Here is a 21161-nt window from a genome sequence, read left to right on the forward strand (position 1 = left end):
AAATGCAGCAAAATTGCAAGGGCCTCATTCAAGGGAATATTGAGAGCTGTTGGGGATAGAAACTTTGATAGGTGAGAACTAATTGCAGAGAATCAGGTGTCTGTGAGGGAGCAGATGGATTGTTGTCGGAACAATCTATCAGGGAAAATGATGGATTAATTAGTTGGAGACTCTCACAAAATTGATTTGGTGCCTCAGTAAGTAAACAAAGACAGCAGATTCGGTTTTTTTGAGGACACTGTGAATAAAGGTTTCAAATGGGTTTCAAATGGGTTAACTTATTTTGCAGTTATTATGTGTGTATTAATAGAATTTGTATTTTGGAAGCTAGATTCAGTGATTTCTTCCAGATTTTCTGGAGAGAGGCAGTTGTAGAGGTGGGTAATAGAAAGAAAGTGAATTAATGGGAGAAATCCAGAAAGAGTAGAAGAAAGCTCTGCAGATGAATATGTGGTAAGCTTCAATGTGCAACAAGAAATTGCTTTATACTGGAGAGTAACTGACATAGATGCAATGACAACTAGATTGGGGTGAATCTGCAAATTAAAAACAGCTTCATATATTTAAGGTGATTTTTGTACTTTTTTGAAAAGACCCTGCAAGGCGTTTATGGAAAAAAGAAAGCCTAAGGCAGCAGAATTTATTGATAGTGTGAAGTAAATGATATCTCTAGATGTGTGTAATAGATGCTGCTTCTCATTATCTTGCTCATTTTAACCTCCTTTCCTTTCCTCTTTCCCCCCCGCCCCCAGAAAAAAAAAAATCAAAATTAGTGATGCTGGTAAAGGTGTCATCATTCCAAAGGGACAGACACCTGCTGGCTTGACATGTTGTGAACATGCATGTTGATGTATGTACATGTATATGCATACATATACACAACACAAGTTAGAAAACTGGTGCTTTCTCTGTCCAAGTTTTCAATAAATGATCTTGTGTATGTGCTATTTCAAATGGTTGTAAGATAAGCATAAATAGTATAGGAACAGATAACTGAAGGACTGAGACTACAACAGGGAACTATATTGAGGTGATTAAATACTAAATTTATTATCATTTTTAGGCCTTACAGAAAATCCTAAGAAACATTTTTGTGTGTATTAGATAATAATCTAATCTTATTTCCTCTTTAGCAATTGCTGTAATCTTGATACAAATGTTAAGAACAGGGTATTATGTATTTATTTAGTAATATTTGGGGTTTTAAACGTTGTTTTGATCAACCCCTTTGTTTATGCACTAGAAATGGGATGTGTTCAAATTTTCAACCCTTGCAGGAAAACACCCAGAACTTTAAAATTGTGCTGCTCACTAATTATTTTGATGCCTTGACAGTTTACCAGCCTGTAATTACTGACTTTTCCCATTACTCTGAACTGAAATAGCTGTAGCATGTTCAATGTATTTACCAAGGATGAATCACCTGATGCCTGCTATACTTCTAGACTAAAGGAGGAACTTCCACAAAAAGCTCTGCAAAATGGAGTAGTAACATCTTGGGGGTTTGTTTTATTGTTTTCAGGGTGCTGGGTGCACTGCCCTGGTGGTAGCTGTGGTGGCAAGGAAGTTAGAACTTACCAAAGCTGAAAAACATGTGCATAATTTCATGATGGACACCCAGCTAACTAAAAGAGTAAGTCACCCTTTATATTCACAACTGAAAAGGAAATGTGTGTTAATTTATTTTTGCATTTGTTTTGAATAGTCTCCTGCTCCATTCTCCTACTGATCTTTTTCATGGATGTAATTTTGCTAGGAGAAGGAATCAAATGCCTTGAGCTTTTCTCTCAATTGAGGGCAACTGTGAGTTCTCAGCAGATTTTAAGGATTTAAATATTCTTATATAGAGGGTCCTTGCAGCTGGAAGATAATTGGTATAACCAACAGTTAAATGCTGTCAAATGAAAGACTGTTATATTAAATTAAAAAACTTTCATGCAGCATATGAGAAGAATATATAAAACTTTTGCAGCTAAAATAGGTGAAAAGACTGATACAAGAATTTCAAGCTATGAAGGGTGTTCTTAAGAAAGAGACATTCATAGCTTGTGAGACAGCCTTTGCAATTGCTTTGTGTAGTCAACACAGGGTTCACTTAGCAGCATACTGCACTGAAATGCCTTGAAAGGTGTTTGTAGATAGTAATATTTTTAGAAGCAATTATTTTTAAAAACCCTCTATAAATCATTAGAATTCGTAAAATAAATTTTTAAATTTTCCTTATGAAATATCATAATTAATAATATAATGAAAGAATGTAGCAAACAAGGCAAAATAAATCCTTTATTGAAATAAAATAGATCATTGTTGAGAGAACAAGAAAATGAGAAGGAGCTATGCAGTCTTCTCAGTGTGTTTGATCTTCATTGTTGCGAAGAGTCAGTATGCTGAGGAAGGTCCTCACACTCACAGCAGAACTCAGCAGAGCTTGTGGTTGCTGATGGGCAGAGAGGATGAGGGTGCTTGTGCTGGAGAGCAGGGCTCCGCTGCAGCCGGGACAGAGGTTGGCTGCCCCAGCACAGCTCCACACAGCGGTCCAGCCTCACGCTGGCACGGTCCTCGGCTGCGGAGAGTCCCATCATGTGTCTACGTGTCATGCTTCCAGCACATGTCAGCACACCGCTCTGGTTCTCCTGGCTCCCTCACTTCTGTGCTGGCCACTGCCAGCAGACTGTGTCTCCCCTAAGCAGTTGCAGTGGCAAAAGATTAAGGATGAGTGTGAATGCAGTTCTTAGATAGGTATAAAGGGTGTCTGACTCAAAGTGGCTGTCTGAGCTCATTGGTTTACACTCCTATTATAGTCAGTTAAGGTCTTGTTGATACTAGATCACAGACAACAATTCATCCCTTCCTAACTCAGGCACTTTTCTAGTGTATTATGACAGAGAAGCTCAAAATGTCTTTCAGGAGAGAAAAAGGTTTTGTAAAGATTGGTCATATTTTGAGTCTGGTGTTTATTTGTGCCTTTAAAAGTTTATTTTATTCAGTTATCCTTCATATAAATCTAAGTTTCAGTCTAATAGTGTATCCAAGTGGTGCTTTGTTAACTTCAAACTTAGGAAACTCGAAGTGCATTAAAAGCAAACAAGATAAATGAATCTTAGATGCACATCAGGTCACAAATTGGTTATGCAGATACTAGAGGAGTTTCCTCAGAACCTGAAGATAGCCATACCTTGTGGAAATGCAAGGGCTAGGTAGAGATTGTGAAGCGGTCTCTAAACTGTGATTGTGCTTCCACTGAAGTTAAGACCAAAGATCTCTGACACTTCTACAGGTACAAGGTGGGGACCTTTTGCTGGGAAGAGCTTCTCATGGCATCCCTGCAATGCCTTTACCTTGACACTGGCTTAGTTCTGAGACTGCCGTGACTGGCATAATATGAAGTTAGAGGGAGACAAAATAAAGAGGAATAATAAGGACAGTTTTCCTTTGCAAGTAACCTAGTCATTCTGTCATTAATCAACATTGCACTGAAGTTCTTTGTCCGTTGTTTTCAAGTGTTCTGGAAAATTTTGTAGTGCCTAGGAAGGAACTGTAGGTACTCTTATCTTACATTTTATGGAAAGCCTCATTTTAAAAAATTGAAAGTACATATGAAATAGAACATTGCCCACATTAATAGATGGGGTATTTTTTAATCTCCTTGGAGACTGATAAAAAAAAGAAAAAAGAATGAAAATGTAAATAAAACCAATATGCTCAAACAGCTCTCTAAATTTAAAAGACTGTTTAATTCCCAAGAGAACTAAGAGATACTAACCTTAGAACAAGAAAAATAAATCTTATTATCTTATTAAATACATTCAGTTAATTACCACACAGATAATGCATTAGTATTTCCTCACTCTAAATTATATTGCCATAAACAGTAAGCAGTGCTAACTCCTTAAAAAAGGACAAATTATTCCCTGATGGAAAAGAGAACTGGTTCCAATACCACATTTATAAGTAACACAGAAATCGCTCAGCAATCCCCTTGGTCCTGTTATTACTTTCTGCCTCAGTGCTGCAGCTTCTTAATGTACCCACTTCCCACAGTTAGGCAGGGTCTTCAGTGCTTTAGAAAGAGATTTTACCAGAAAAGAGAAAACATAACATAATGCTTTTGTCAGCCTGGTATTTTTGTTTTATTAAACAGGTGAAAAATGCAGCAGCCAATGTACTCAGGGAAACATGGTTAATTTATAAAAACACGAAGCTGGTCAAAAAGATAGACCACGCAAAAGTAAGGAAGCATCAACGCAAATTTTTGCAAGCTATTCATCAGTAAGTACTATTTTGCTTTGATTTTCCTCTTCAAGTCTTTTCTCTCTTAGTTTCCCTCTCCCTCACAGTCACTCTTGGTCCCTATCTCCCATCCTGCCCCCTCCCTTCTATCCCTCTTCCCACTCTCTCTCGCCATTCATAGAACATCACACTTGAGGTTGATTTTTCTAAGAGTAACACAAAGATAAGGCTTTTCTGCATTACCTCTTTACAACAAAGTAAAAAAGTACATAGGCTGTGTATGTCCAATATGGTGTAAATCAAACTTGTTTATATTTTTTTAGAAGTTCCCAGTGCTTCTTGAATTATCTAAGATTTTTTTTGTCTTTTGCCACTGAGACTATCCTTTATTGTCGTGTTTTGGTTTACAGGTAGTAAGATACAAGCAACAACAGACAGAAGAAAATGAAAAAAGTTTCATTTGTAGTAGACATTAATAACATGAAGTCAGAATGATGTGACAGAAGAGAGTCTATGAATATGTATGTGGTGTTTAATGAAAAGAATATGCATCAAGCATCATTGTACAGTCCAACTGCAATTAGTTGCCTCTGTCTACCTCATATTCTGAGTGCATAAAATCAAATGTTGGTATGTTAGCTATGACCTCTGACATGTGTTCTAGAAAACAGGAGTATATGCCAACACTCATGTGACCTTTGATCACCTCTGGCATGATTCAGATCAGTTCTTCCCTGCTGCTGAAATCTTAAGGGCTTGAAAACAGGCCTGAGAACTGGAACCAGCAGTAGGACTAATCTGAATTATGGTGTTGCCAGACTATAAATATTTATCTAAAACTCATAATACAAATTCATTAGAAAGCACATCAAAACCAGCAGAATTGCACAATGATTTGATTACTCTTCATGGGCTACATGGGGGAAAAAATGAGACTTTCGTCCCCAGGAACCACAGGTTCTTCTTGAGAGGAATGGTCAGGACCCATGCCACTATTTGTCTGCTCTGTTCAATGTCCCCTTCCAGCCTGAGGCAGCCATTTGTACAGCCTATGAAATTTGTTTCCATGAGATACTGGGGACATGTAGATAAACTAAACAAGTTTAATTTTGAACTGATGTTTTCATAGCTTTTGAGTGTGGGTCTGTGTCTAAGCTGAGATGTGAGGGAAGCATCCATCATGAAAAAAACACGTGTCATCTTGCGGGAAAGACAGGAAGGAAAAGCCAGGTTATCATATTTCCTATTAGTAAGCTTAATCTAACAGTCAGTGTTTCTCTGTTTCATAGGCAGGAAGTGTTCTACAAACCTTGATTACTTATTATTAACCTTATTACTTATTATTATTACTTATTATTTAGGAAACTTGCAGGATTAAATGTTACAGTGCTATTGCAGAAATGGAATAAAGAGACGATAAAAGTTGAAGCCTTTTTACATACATATAAAAAGTTTATTGTCTCGGTTTGGTCATCGTGCTTAGTTTCAAGGATTGGGAGGTAGAGAGCAGTGGCAGGGGTTCTAGAATAGAGGACGGCAAGTCTTGTGTATCCTTTTCTAGACTTGAATCCTTGATTGCAAAGGTTATTTTTTAACATTTTAACTTTGCTATTTATTTTGTGTGTTTGTGTGTGTGTCTGTGTGTATGCACACACATGTTCATTGAAGAACCCGAAAAGCGCAGCCAGCTTGATCTGCAGCTTTATATATCATTCAAGCCCAGAAGAGCTTCACAGGATGTAAAGTGTTGTTCTGCACCTGCCTTAAAAATCCATTAATTGAAGGTGTGAAGAAGGTGGCAGCAGTAGTTTTTTTCTGTCTGTGCCAGCAGACTTCGAACAGTTGTGTTAACGATGCATTTCCCTCTGTATTTCAGCACTTTGCATCGTATTCCCAAAACTTTTGTATTTAAGAAAAAAAAAAAAAAATTCTCAATATACTGATCAATGTGCCATGGATTAAAACATTGCTCTAGCAGTTTGCTTTCTTCCAGCTGTAGCAAACTAGACAGGTGCAAATTACTTTTTCTCTCTTTGCATTTTTGAACTTTTCTCAAGGGACTCATGGCTCTTTTCCATCTTTCTGGATTCTTTTTTGGTCCCCCTCCTTCACCTTTCCAACCATTTCAGTGGAGAAAGAAATAACAGGAGTGAAGGTTCAGGGCCAGTTTTATACAAGAAACCCAAGGAGATCATGGTAACAGTCTCAAACTCATGGTCATGGCTCTAAAATTGCCTTTATCTGGTCTTGGTTGTTTTCACTTCTCAAGCACACTAAATAAGATGAAGCTGAAATAATCACTCTAACTTATACTATTAAAAGGCATTTTATGTCTTGTATGTATAAGAAAATTTACAGACAATAGTTAATGGGAAGGCTTGGAGCTACTGTGGGTGCAAGTGAGTTAAAATCCACCTCAGGCAATTACTGGTTGAAAGAAGGAGCAGCTCCCTAGGACTTTCCACATGCTGAATTGAGCCCACTGTGCTCATTTTGTTGTTTTAGTATATTTTACAGTTTGTTTTCTTTTGTTTTGTCTTTTTATTTCAACAAAATGAAAATAGAGCTCGGAAGTAAGTTGTATAAGCTGTTCCTTTCTAAATTTGCAGAATTTACCACTGTCTGCATGCAAAAAATAGAGTCTTTATTTGTGAACTTCGGTAGTCTGATTGCTGCCATGGAAACACAGTCCAGAATCATGATCTTTTGCTGTGATAAGTGAAGTTCATAAAATCAAGATGTTTCATATTTTCTCTTAATGAATTTAGGAATGAAAGTCTGACGGTTTTCTTTAAATCTGGCTGTTGCAGCTAAAGACTTGCCATTACCTAGAGATACGTTTTTGCAGTCTGTGATAGGTATTGCGTTAGTTATCACGACGAATTATCATGTTGGTGTCAGCTGGTACTTGTATTGCTAGAATAACAATGGATTTCTTGGGATTTTAAAGTTAAAATACTAACTGGGAATCAGATGAGTCAATGAATCTTAAGGAAAGCAGAAAACACATGTTCTGCAAAATATTTGAGAGATGCTCACCGGAACACTAGGGTTATCATTCTCTGATCAAATCGTTACATGCTTACCTTTGAGTAATTATTCTGTTCTGAGACTTTATTGATATAACTCCATACCTTGGAGACTCCTCCATTTTTTTTTACTTTAGAATAGCACCAGTACATAGCCTCTGAAAGCACCATTCCTACAGTCTGCATTTATGTTGTGCCCTGAAGGAAGCTTCCAGGGAAAAGAAGAACCTATGACTATCCCGTGAAAACCCACTAGAATGTCAATTTTATATGAACAATTGACTTGTACCTTAACAGAGTTATTTCCATGTGTTTTAAAAGATATTTCACTCTTTACAACTTATTTTCTCATGGCAGTTAGCCCAGATGTGAAAGGAAGTGCTCAGTAACTACAGATATGAGGAGAAAATTCCTGCGTTTTGGAATATTTCCAAGAAGGCTTTCTTTAAACTAGCTTTTTAAGTAGCACCATCACAAAGAAAGAGGCAGCGTATGCATTAGCAACCCACCTGCCAGAGAATGCTGCCGAACGTATTTTTGTTTGACAGTTAACAAATTGGTTAGTTTGGTTGGCCCTTTACATACTAGTAGACTGCATGGTATCTTATCACACATTGTTTATAAATTGATATGTGTTTTTTCAAAAATGCTATTTCCTACTTAGAACAGCCACCAGCAAAGTCGTTCAAAGTCCAAGTATTTCTCTGTTGGGAAATGCTGAACAAATTACTCACACTTAAGGGAGAAGTTGCTTATTTGTGAAAATCAAATCTACAAACCACTTTTCTAGTAGTTAATCTGAAAAACATGGACTTTGTTTCAGGGAACACATAAGAAAGGTCATCTATGTGTCTTTCAAAGACAGTGCTTAACTAATAATAGAGCAGATAGGCAGGCATCAAAAACATACCCTTGCTGCTTCTTTCATAGTTTTTCAATGCTGTAGTTTAAATAGCACATTGAAAAGCAATGTCTAATGCAAGTTTAAAATGTAATCATATTTAGGTTCACAAATTATGTAAGAAAATCAAATGTACTGGCAAGTAAGTTGATTATTTAGCTGCTGGTCAGATGGAAGTTCTGTTTAAAGTAATGCAAAACTCACTTATCACTGTATTTCCATCAGGTTCAAACACCTGCTAACCCAATCCATTTCCGACAGAACAGGGCTAATACCTGTATCTAGTCATGTAGGCATGGGAAGATTCTTCATTGCTACAACATTAATGACAAAAAACTGTTGTTCTATGTTTCTTCCTATATCTACTTGTCACGATACTGAGGCTTTGAGGAATGTTTTGGCTTCCTTTCATACAGTTTGGATAAATTGTTATCTTCCTTCTTGAATTCAACTTGGGCCATGGCAAATGGTATTCTCAAAGGCATCACATCTCCTTGCTCTTTCCTTTTTTGCGGTGTTAAAGAAGCATGCTTCTCATTGTAGCAGACACATGACCAGTTCTGACTTTACAAAAAGTACTCAAGGCATTGTCCATGCAGTTATTTGCTCTTGTAAGTTTTTTGCATGCTTTTTTAGAAATCGAACATGACCACACACACACACAAAAAATCTGACTTAAAATTCCACTTTTTAGATTAAGAAGCGTAAAAATGGAACAAAGGAAGCTGAACGATCAAGCCAACACTTTGGTAGACCTGGCAAAGGTTAGTAGGCAATTATTGTTGTTTTAATATTCCTCTTCTCAAAATGAAAACTTTTTAAGTGAAAATACATGCAAATATTGTTAACAAGTGTGGTATTTGTAGAAAATGAAAATATGTGTGTGTTTTGTGGTAACACCTACTGAATGAAAGATCTGGTGTATGTCTCTGACCAAAGCTTGAGTGTACCATATTTTTTTTGTACATTTGAAAAAGATTCCACAATTGAGAAGCTGAGCCTGAGAGTTCCTGAAGTGACTGCAGTGGTCATGGTAAATGCTGTACTGTGAGTGGGTCATAGCAGTGTAGTGCTGAAGAGTAAAGAGATTTCCCATCCAGTGATATTGACTGTGCCGTGTCGAACCATAGTACATGCACCGTCTCTCGTGCAGACTGGAATCACAGATTGTCGTTTTCTTTTTCCTGCTGTCTTATGCAGCAGTGACTTTCGACAAGTTAATTTAGGTCTGCATTTGCTTAAGTCTTTATAATAAATAATAGCTGCCTCTTTGACAATATATCATAAGGCTTTATTATTCTTTTTAATGATGAGGTAAAAGAGGCTATTCAGTTGCAAACTGCTTGTCTATTGTTGCTGGGATTTCTCATTAGTATAAAATAATAACTAGGGAGTTAGAGGGCTGAGCTGATAGCATTCTAGGTTTCACCTTAGACCTCAGTGTTTAACAATTACTTTTATCTTAACTTAAGGCTACATTAGAGGCATTAATGGGCTTTTCCTGAGCGTTTCTTGTATATCTCTTTATGTACCTCAAAACCCTCCTCAAATTGAAGTGCTTCAAAGCAAAGATTAAACTCTTCATTGTTCATTCGCCTTTTGCTTTAGACAAGCACCTGACAACTTCAGTTGCTTAAAATACATTTCAGTCTAATGTTCTTAGCAACTGATAAGGAGTTTTCAGACACTATGTAATGTAGATTACTTTGCTTTCAAGGATTATGCTAGCATCTTAAAAAGGGGGGCAAAGAAATGGGTTATGGACATGCATCTGATGCCGAAGTGCTTCACTCTTCAGGCAGTCAGTCATTCAATTAATTTTAGTTTTATTTGGATGGTTTATAAACTTCAGTCAGTTTGTGTACTGAATTATATCCACTTTTGACTGTAGTTTTCTAATCCGAAGTCTCAGTCTATCAGAGGGAGAAATTCAGTTGTTATTGACATAACAACTGTATGAAATAAAACATTTCAGGTTACATTTTTATTGACCACTGTGGCATTTTAAAGTACACCCTATATACTTGCTGTAACCACATGCTGTTTTGTAGAGGGCAGAAGTAGAGAAGCACCCAATTGAGTTTTTACTCCTTGTACTACATTTCAGAAACAATCCACCTGACAACTCTTACTACAGCCAGTTCAGAAAAACCTGGTCAGTTTAAGGAGAAAGCAAATGATGAACATTTGTGTTCTGCTTAGAAGAATGAGGGTGCTTAAAACAAGAGGAAATACAGAAGAGTCAAGGATGGGTCATGGCTTTAGAGCCTTCAGTCTCTTGGTTGCTGAAACAGCTGACTATTTACGAAGCTTAGCATGCTGCATTTCTAAGCACCTGAACTTCCATAAAAGGTCTTTTCTTTTGTTTAATTCATTTGGACCTTGACATCTAAAGTGCTGCTCAAATTATATTACATTGCTGCTCAAAAAAAAATAGTAGAAAGTTTATTCTGGATCTACAAGGAAAATTATTTCACAAGACTGGGTTTTGTTATAATATTCATATGTTTTGTGAAGTACGAAAGTGTTTAGAAACCTTTGTAGAGTTGTGCTTCTTCTTACAATATTTATAAGGTCTCTCTAAAACTTTGCTTACATCCTTCTATTTTCAGACTCAAAACATCATGTATGACATGATTTCTGACTTAAATGAAAGAAGTGAAGATTTTGAGAAGAGAATTGTTACTCTAGAAACTAAACTGGAAACTTTAATTGGTAGCATTCAAGCTCTCCCTGGACTGATTAGCCAGACGATCAGCCAGCAACAGAGGGATTTCCTCGAGGCTCAGATACAAAATTATGATAAGCATGTTGCCTACAGTGCTGAACGATCACGATCTTTGTCAAGAAGAAGAAGATCATCCTCCACAGCACCACCAACTTCATCAGAGAGTAGCTAGAAGAGAATAAGTTAACCACAAAATAAAGACTTTTTGCCATCATATGGTCAATATTTTAGCTTTTATTGTAAAGCCCTATGGTTCTAACCAGTGTTATCTGGGTTCTGATGTCAGAATCCTGGAAACCTGAAAATATTTTAGGCCAAAATGAGTAAAAACTCTTCTTTTTTCCCCCTTCCTCCTCTCAGATGCACAGTGAATGCACCTGTTATTGCTATATTAGATTATTCCTCCTGTAATTTCACTAACTTTTTATTCATACACTTCAAACAAACTTTACTACTACAGTATATTATATAATATAATAAAAAGGTTAATTTCTGCACATAGTTGCTTGTTTACTTGGACTTAACAACTAAAAAAATGTTCACAATCAAAAGGCCTAATTGTAAACTTCTAAGAAACAAAATTGAAGCTTAATAATTATCTCTCAGTATGAAAACTAATTCTCTAAACATTGCTTGCAGTGGAGGGGGAAAAAATCAATATTCATCTAACAGTGTGCTGTGTATGTATAGTCATTTTAAAAGGTCATTGACAGCTTCGATTTCTGAAGTGATTAATTAAAAATATAGCTTATCCTAGCAAACAGTATGAAGTATGCTATGGGTTTTTAAAATCTTCTTAGGGCTTTTGTTTATCATTCATTTGTACACACACATAGATAATATATATACATATAAACTTATGTATATAAAATTATTTATGCAGTACCCATGGCAAAGATCTTTTAAACTGACTATTTGTAAAGCTAGTGGCATGCCAAAAGCACAGGTAAGGTCCTGTTCATTTACTCAGAGTTTCATAATTGTGCCAGGTAAGTATGTCCAGACAGAAGCATCACTTTCAAGCTGGAAGTCTCCCACTGTTTGGGTTTTGAAGTGTTTAGGTTGCTACTTTCTCCACTCCCTTTTGTGTTTTTAGTGTTTCTGGAGTGAATGACTGACACACAGAGTTACAATATTCACAATTGTGGGATGGCAGCACCGTGTTCTGTATACATTACATTTGGGTAATCCCCGTGGGTTTCTGCTATGCAGTCAAGCTTAGCAAGACACTTCTAGCAATATTTCCAAAAACTGTTGTAAAAAAACTGCTGTAGAATGGCATTATGGCAGTATCTGCGGTACTTTACTTTCATGGACAATTAATAAGGTCTTCTGCATTCCTAAAAAAAAAAAAAACAAAGCATTGTATACACATTTGTGAAAAAGTTCTGACTTTTCTCCCGGTTTATATTCCAGAGAAGCAAAACCAGGTAAGTTTAAATGCTCAGCACATGCAACATGCATTTGCAGTTCCAAATTATAAACAGAAAATTATTTGACTTTATGAAATATTCTACAGTACTTGTTATTTATGAAATATACTAGTCCCATTCCCCCAGTTCACAGGCAAGGGTGACACTATATCTAAATACAACAAGTGGGCATGGCTGACTGTGTCCAAGGAATACTACATCTGCCCAGAAGTAACTAAGGTTCTTATTGAAGGAAATACTGATTGCTCCATGAGACATGAGTTCTGGTCAGCAGCCACAGGTGGGGAAGACAGTAATGCAGAAAGTCAGGACAGAGCCGTGCTGGGTAAGACACAAGAGTTGTTCTTCCCAGCACCCAAAATTCCCCAAGCCAAATACATAATGTGAAAATCAGGAGACATTTTAGGCTTTTTTAATGTAAAGGGTCTACCTTTTTGTGGGGTACAAAATACATAACTGATGAACATAAGTTACATCCAGAGGCATTGCTTATTTATGGAAGGGTCAAGGGTTTCTTCAATATTTTTTGGTGTTCTTGAGAAAGATGATGACTTTGCAGTATTTTCCACCTAGATGAGCAGGACAATTGCATGACTTTGGAGTGCCTTGGTTACGGTCTGTGGTATTTTGTGACTGGAAAAAATAAGCAGTATGCACAGTATTTGCAGTTCTGCTTTTGTTTCTATGAAGTTTGTTTCCAAAGGAAAATATGGATATTATTTAGTGATAATACTGCACTAGCCCAGTCCTGAACTACAATGTTTTAACTGGTCATGAGGCCACCTGCTTTACATTGTTGGCAGGATTAGAAGTAGTGATTAATAATACTAGAATTGAGTAGTCAAGTTTCAGAACTCTTTCTTTTGGAGATTTTTGTTTGTCCTCCCATTTGTTGTGTTTTTAATAATGTAGAATATTTTTTCCTGCCATTGAATGTGAAATACACTTCCTGTAGCTTGAATACATTCCTTTTTGTCCTGTCAGCTTTAACTAGCTCTTTGGTTGTTTACAATATCTTTTTTTAATATTTGTAAGACCCGTTTTTTCTTCTCCTCTAGATTGTACAACCGGATTTTTAAAGAACTCTAGCTCCACATTGAAAATTATTTCCAATCTGTCACAATTAATTTTGAATTAAGGTCTAGCTGTAAGTTTTGAGCTGTTTTATTCCAATGTGAAAGAGCAACTGTCATCTTTGACCTTTCAATTTCTTGACTCAGGAGCCTGACACACTAAATTCTTCCAACAGCTTTACGCAAGCAGTGCTGTGAAGTATACCAGGACTATCCTTTTCAGTAGCATTTGGTAACAATCTGCCAAACTCTTTTGGATTCCATTCTTTGTTTTAAAAGCAAATGATAAATTATGACACCATGGAATTGTCCAGTTCAATAGCTTAGTTTAATCTAAATCTCACTATAAATATTTTGTCTGCATTTTTGGTAAATGATTATTCTTTTCTGCTAATACCTGGTTATGAAAAGCACTTCAGTGCTGCATGTGAAACCAGTTCAAGAAAAGACAGATAAAACCTTATATTCAGGAGAATACAGAGCAGTATGGGTTTTATTTTCTCACTCATGGTACAAGCTCCCTTTAATCTTTCCTTTGGGCTTTGCTGTACCACAAGTTTTCGTACTAATTTTTTAGTTCCAAAACTTAAGCTCCTTCAACATGTGAGCTCACAAAAAATAAAAAGTAGCATTATGATAAATTTCTGAAACTGCTTGTGTAATTGAATTTAGGTTTTTATTTGCAAGATTGTTTATGAACGACAAGGAATTCTTCTCAAAGCATATGGCATATTTACCATGTTAGAGTTGAAAAGCTTCATGCACCTTTTGCTTTAGCACCTCTTGCTTTAGTCTCAGCCATAGAAAAATTCAGTTTTCAGTTGCTAGTGTATTTCTCCTTTTCACTGTGTTGCAGACACTGATTGCATTTATCAGTTTCTTTGGAGTCTTGTTGCTAATCCCTGCATTTTTAATGACACATAGCAAAGATATCGTGCCTGTAAAGACTGAAACGTAAGATCACAAATAGGCCTATTCACTGTGCTTCAAACTAAGTACATTGATTTAAACAGTATTTTTTAGTCACATTTAAGTTTTGCAGCATCAGAAATAATACATTCACAAATATTGCAAATGCTCTGCAGTTCTTACTTCTGCAAATCATTATCTATTGTAACCTTGTGGTTCTTCCCAGAGAGACTTGTGAGACTCAGACTTTCTTTACCTCCTGCTGCTCCAGGATGGATCTTATATAGAAAGAGCTTCACTAATTAAAAGTTAAGCATCCAGCTTAGGACCTCTGAATGCCTTCTGGAAGTCCATACATTTCCTTCTAAGCTATTTAAAAGCTTGGCTTTCCAGACTTGGTCTGAATCACTGTCATCAATAGAGATGAAAGATAGGTGCTTGGCATACTGTTTTAGTGTCGCTCAGTTTGTAAGACTTTTCATGTGGGACCACATGCGCACATTCAAATTGATATGCTGCACACTAAAAGCCTATCTAAGCATAAAAGAATAAATGGTTTAAATATGACTGTTTCATATTCAGAATAAAACGTATTACCCATATCAGTAGTACAAGTGGAAACTGCCTGAAAGCTCTTTTCCCCTAACTAAAATTTATTAAAAATTCTTAGCAATTTTTATCTATGGAAGATTTTCTGGTTAGTAAGTCTGTTCTATCTGCCAATTTTTTTGTTGCTCATATTGTTGTTTTTTTCTTTTTAAAGAACATCCTTAAAGTCCTTTTGCCTTTTTAGTCCAAACCTCTCAAAGTAATTATTAAGTGGTGAGAAGCAGCCAAATAAAGAGGGTAAGGGAGGAAACAGCTAACACTGCTGCAGCATGTTTGCATATGGTCAAGTAGAAAGGATCACAGCAGCACCCCTGGCTGCCTTGATAGGAGCCAGCTGTAGCCCAGGAAGTGCACTGCCCTATCAGTATGGTCCTGAGCTGGAGCTCACACACACTGAGCCAGCCATTTACATATGTGAAACTTTATGTATACACAATAAAATTAATCTACATCTATCAATCAGGGTTTATGGATCTGATCCTATACCTGTTAACACAAGTGCAGAGAATACTGAGCTGTGATGTCTGTTAGATTATTTGCTACAAACCTCATCAGGAATATCTATAAGGATCTTTGCTATTTCCATGACTGAGAAAATAATAAAAAAGAGATGCTTAGGAGACACTTCGCAATCTGGTGCTCACAGGTATGGCTCTGACCTGCCTGAGTGCCTCACCACCTGCATATCAACTCTGGTCCAGAAGCCACAGATTCTACTCACTATAAAGTGAGTTAGCACAGCACTGAGCAAATAAGCCCTGTCTCTCAAGAGCAGCCTGATGTGCAAGATGATCTCAATAAACAGGAGAGAAGAGATGTGTTAATTTATGCTACTCTGCTCAAGACTCACAGCTTAGCATAGCACCAAGCCTAATGCAGACACTTGACTCCCTGCCAAGAGTTGCTTGCAGCTGGGAAGTACAGCACATGGATGGAACAGGTGCAACATAATCTCGGGCTTGGGTGTGTAGAAATGCTCTGAGAAAACTAAAATGGAGGCAGCTGCCAGAGTTAGCATGGCCATACTGTCGTATATTAGATTTTACTACAGTGATACAGTTGAAGCTCCATTAGGTCAATAATTTTCAGGCTTTTATATGAAGATTCTCTTGTAGAGGACTGCAAGCCTTTCTACGTAGTGGAGGATATGCAACACAGCTGCAGTGCAAGAAAACCAATAAGCCACAAGCATGAGCCTGTTGCAATCTAACATGGCAAGTAACCACATCAGATGGAGAAGTGAAGCATGAAATGCTTTATGCTTACTTCCCTTGCATTCAGATTCATTTAAAGCCATTAGTATCTTCAAGTATTTAGGAGAATCCACACTGTTTTCAATTATACATTAACCAAGCAACAAGCTTTTAGTTAAAGGCTCTACTTTAAAATGATGCCTGTTCTGACCTCTTGTTTCCTTCCAAACATGCATTTCCAAATATCTTGAGTCTAAAGAGGAACCTCATGTTCTGCTATGTAGTTACACCAAAGCAGGTCTCTGAGCCGAAGACCATCTCCAGATACATGATCAAATATCATGTGGCACCAGGAATAATAATGCAGTTAAAAGAAAACATTCGAGTAGGTGAACTGACCAGCTACAATCTTCAGAGCTTAGAAAAGGTTTAAGTGAAGCCTCATTCCCAGTTCTAAAAATCATGGGTATCAATTAGGAGACTGTGCAATTGTATTTCCAGACAATGAACAACAGGGACACACTGTTTCTGTGTTCAAACTCTGTGACAGGAATGAGAAAACCTGAAAGACTTTCTGCTAGATTATTGTCTTGAAAGGCTTCCAGAAAAATTGCAAAAGAGGAGGTTTCAAGTGGTCTCAAGCAAAAAATCAAACAAAAAATCCCTCAGGAGCAGTTTTGCACACCCAGAATTGCCCTTTAAAAAAAACACCTCTACAATGTGCTGAGTAGCACAGATCTGTGCAAAATGAAATGTGGCAGTGATCTGCTTATCCGAAGTGACTGAGTCCAGATTCCTGCTGGAGACGTTAGAAAAATGTCAGATCACGGTGACGATCAGAACTCCAAGACTTTACTTTTGTAAACATCACTTAACCACACACACATGTGCATGCACTTTGGCTAAAAGGTCTCTCAGCAGTGCACAGCACCCACTCTCCTTCCATTGCTCCTGGCCACCCTCAGCCCTTTGCTCAGTGTGTTTTCCTCCAGCAGCTGCTGAGCACTGAGGACTGTGGCCACCTCTTGTTGACATCCCTGGTGCAGAGCCACCAGTACTGATCTGAAAAGCGAGGTGACCCCTGGACACTTGAGAAGCCACTGGGCCAGTGCATGTAGCCAGAGAGAGTAGACAGCAGGACCCAGCCTGGAGGAGGTGATGGCTCCCTCAGCAGGCCAGTGACACATAACCTGAGGGTTATGATGACTCCAGCCATTCTTCCTCCCACATCACTGTATCACTGTGTTCTTCTGTCTCTTGGATGGTCTTATGGACTGAAAAATGCTTTTCCCATCACATCTCAAGTGTGATTAGACCTCATGCATTTTGACAGGCTGTGTCACTGCTGTGAGGACAGCCTGAGGTCTGCTGCTCCACTGCAAGCATGGGGCAATGCTGTGCCACTCAGCAGGACCCTTCCAGACAATTGCACACTTTCGAGGTTGAAACCGACAGCACTCCACCCGCACCAGTCATCAAGATTCAAGGTGAATTAACCTTAGTAAGGTTTTCTGGCTGACCAATGAAATTTAGGAGCCTATCTTCTAAGTGGTTGACCGTTGAAGTCTACTTCCAAAAAAAAAAAGAAAAAAAAAAAAGAGGGGATAAAAATTATGCAAGAGGAGAAAGAGGAGAACAAGAGGAGAAGTCAATTAGCCCTTCTTGATGTCTGTGCTGAGTCTCACTTGTGCTGCATGATGGCGAGACAAAAGACCTGCAGATTCACTCCTGAACACACAAGTTCAGAAGACAGTCCCAAGGCTGAAATGTGCTAGCAAGCCAGCTAGGTTCGTTAGCTTCCTTTGAAACCGAGCTTTCGGTCAATTTGGCTAATAACACTGAATCAAATGCATCACACTACCTGTGGTTTCAACATGCTTTGAAAGCATCTCCTGCTGGTGGGCTCAGGAGCCCCTGATGAGTGTACTGACTGCAGGCAGCTCAGCTGGCATCACTGCCAGGCCATTTCTACCGACTTTCCAGAAAAATAATTCATCTGGCCTGCAGGTACTGTAACGCCTTTTACCGGCTGCTCAGCACATCATCCCCAATCAGGTCTTGAAAGAAGTAGCTTTCTCAGGCTACTTTGGAAGATAATGCAGGAATAGATGGAAGAGTTTGTCTTTTTCAAATGTTTCAGTTACAATATATACGCAGAGGAAGCTAATCAGGTATCAAGAGTGCAGCAGTAGGAAATTAAGCCATACATGTTTCAGTTATCAAGTGCATGAAAAGAAATATAAAAATTGTACATAAGAAGTAGACTGCTTTTCCACAACTCCCATATTCAGGGTTATATTTCCTGCCTTGCTACCCTGTTTTCTCCAGCCTATAAAATGTATTTAGTGATTCGGCTATATTTACTTTCAGTTTGAAGCAAATGCTGTAATACGGCAGCATGAAATATGTGCACTTCCAGAACTGCAGATGTTCTTTTGAGCAGAAGGGAAACAGAAGAGAGATGGGCAAATAGTGGATAGGCTTTCATATACGTTTTGCAACAAATTTCGAAGAGGTAGAAATAGGAGAGTGGGTTTGATTCTCAGATGCCACAGCCTGCAGCCTCTCTCTTGGTGGTCAAAGGATAGATCTGAATTGTCCTTTGGGTGCCATGTCTATGTCTGCCATGCAGAAGACATGGGCCATCTCTACAATGTAGAAAAGGCCTGGTGTGTGATGGCTGCACAAGGGCATCTGTCTGCAGCCCACACTTTGCCAATGTGAACATCTGCTTTCCGTGTCAGATTTCTGCTTGAAGATCTCCAGCTGTAGCATACAATATTCAAAGAGGGCTAGACAAAAAAATGTAGACAGCTAGATTGCTACTATAGAAAATATTGCTTTTAACTGTTTAACATTTGCTTTCTTTTTCCTCTGCATTAAAAAGATTAAGAAGCAAGAAATATGAAAAACAGTATTGGTTTTATTCAGTAGGAACAGCTTGTTTCCATGACATTTATACATTAAGCTTTTTCTAAATGACAAGGAGATTGGCATAGTCTCTCTCTTTGTTTTAAAACTGTCTTCACCCTCCCCCTCTTTGATCTTTACTTAGTGGATGTAAAGAAGACATTGTCAGATACCTTTTGTAACCTAAGTCAGTGGAGAAAATGCTTCTTACGTGTGTATGAAATGCCCAGATAGTAGCTGGTGGCATTTGAATGCACAATTTGGGATGTGAAGTTCCACCTGCCTTGACTCACACTATTTGTCCTGCAAGGAGCTACAGAATAGCACACCTCACACTTCTTTACAAGTTGTTTTACAGTTTTTTTAACAGTTCTGACTCAGTTCAGCTGAGTGCATGATAAATGCTGGCTGAGTACCACGGCTGGTTACAAGGCAACTACACAAAGGAGCCCAGAAAATGGTATGGTGATTTCAGTCTTGTGAATGAAGAAGTACTATCGCACTGCTCTGTTTAATTTACTTAAACAGAGCCAAAAACTTTCCTGAAACTACATGTGTATTATTGCACCAATTAATTTGCAAGATGACTGTTGGAAAATTTTGATGGCAAATAATTCCATTTCTGTTACAGGCCTTGGCATTTCTGCTAGATAACTCTCCCCATGGAAGGGAAGTCCCTGAGAACAATAAAGTTCTCTATCCAAAGTAATCAACAGGAAATACCACTCTTTTCCCTGAGATTTGATTTATAACCCTTCAGGGATGGATATGCATTTCCCACACCTGTAAATATCCTTGGCGTTCACTACTTCTGCCAAAAGAGAAGACATTTCCTTTTCTGTTTGGTTTTGTTTCTTTGTTTTCTTTTGTTGTTGTTTTTGAGGAAAAGCATTTGAATTAACCCAGAACAGGGTAGCAATGATGCTCATAGGAAAAAAAAAAAAATCTGCAAGGTGGTTTGGTTCAGCTGTCTAATTTTCTGTATGTGCTCAGATGACTCAAATATAAAGATTCCAAATATAAAGATGCATGCTGTAATGACTACCCATCCATCAGCTTAATTCTCCCTGTGACAGGATGCTTTCCCCTAGAAAACAGGAAGGCTGAGCTCAGATCCCCATAGAAAGTACTAAGTACATATAAGTACATATTTCCTAAAGCCTTGTTCTTGTCTTGTTGGCTGTGAGGAAGCCCTAGCTGCTTGCTGCTTTCCTCATTCCTCTTAGGAGTCAGTGACAGTCTGAACTTTCTCATCAGGTAACCACGCACAACTGTAATATTAAACAAAAATGAAGCCGTTTCTGGTGGGATTTGGAAGTAACCCAGACAGAGAGCAACTCAATGGTGCAAGTGCTAGAAACACTTTGAGAACCATTGCCATGATTAAATGCTTCTCGAGAAGTTAGTCCTAGGCTTTTTCTATGCCTGCCTGGTTTTGCGGTAAAGAAAGAAGAAAAAGTGCCTATAGCTTTTTTTGAAAGAGGAAGCAAAAAGTTAATTGCTTTAACAGTTCTTCTATAACAGAAAGAATGAACAAATAATATTTTTTCTAGAAATAATGGAATGCTTTTGCACTTTGTAGATTAAACCCATAGGGGGCCAGCAGTGAAGACAGACAATTTCACAGGTTGTCCTATCAAGTTCAGTGCTTCTGCTTTCCGTAGCTGTGTTGCCCTGTTGGCATTCAGAAACATGTAGATCATCTCCAGCACAACAGGTTACCCATACTTTTGGTTTCATGAGGAAAACAAACACTAATCTGTGCTGTTTGCCTGTCCAAGCACTATATTTGAGCACAGTGATATAGCACGAATGAACACTACCAAAATGTACCTCATCAGCCAGCAGATCATCAGGGCAGAAATTTCTGCCTGGCAGGTGTTTGTATAGTGCTTGGACACACGATGCTTCTCCCTGGCTGCAGCTGGCAGTCTCTGGCCAGCCTGCTGGCCTGCCCACTGGTGCTTCTTGCAGCACCACTGCAGCCCCGAGAGACACCAGGCATGTCCCGTCTTAGAAGCGGGCCCATCACATCATTTTGGTCCTTTTTCTATCACAGCCTTAAATACTGAGTGAAGATTGTGTTAACACAAACTGATGTCTAAACTCCAGAATTCAGTACTGTAACTAGAAACTTTTATATGAA

The 21161-nt window shown here is 38.1% G+C and overlaps 1 protein-coding gene across 3 annotated transcripts in view; it reads left to right on the forward strand.

The window, feature by feature from the left end:
- KCNN2 (potassium calcium-activated channel subfamily N member 2) overlaps nucleotides 1–13427 on the forward strand; it is a 70222-nt gene extending 56795 nt beyond the window's left edge. Inside the window, exons 5-9 of one of the 3 annotated variants that reach the window (XM_071801841.1) lie at nucleotides 1523–1633; nucleotides 4142–4269; nucleotides 6288–6426; nucleotides 8855–8924; nucleotides 10773–10917. In XM_071801841.1, the coding sequence (XP_071657942.1) occupies nucleotides 1523–1633; nucleotides 4142–4269; nucleotides 6288–6426; nucleotides 8855–8924; nucleotides 10773–10792 (468 nt within the window). In that variant the 3' untranslated portion in view covers nucleotides 10793–10917. Of the gene's footprint in view, nucleotides 1–1522; nucleotides 1634–4141; nucleotides 4270–6287; nucleotides 6427–8854; nucleotides 8925–10772 lie in introns of those variants that run through there. The other 2 variants (XM_065860752.2, XR_011736362.1) reach the window with 2 other exon arrangements.
- The last annotated feature ends 7734 nt before the right edge of the window (nucleotides 13428–21161 follow it).

Source organism: Patagioenas fasciata, chromosome Z, assembly GCF_037038585.1.
Source record: "Patagioenas fasciata isolate bPatFas1 chromosome Z, bPatFas1.hap1, whole genome shotgun sequence".
Lineage (NCBI taxonomy): Eukaryota > Metazoa > Chordata > Aves > Columbiformes > Columbidae > Patagioenas > Patagioenas fasciata.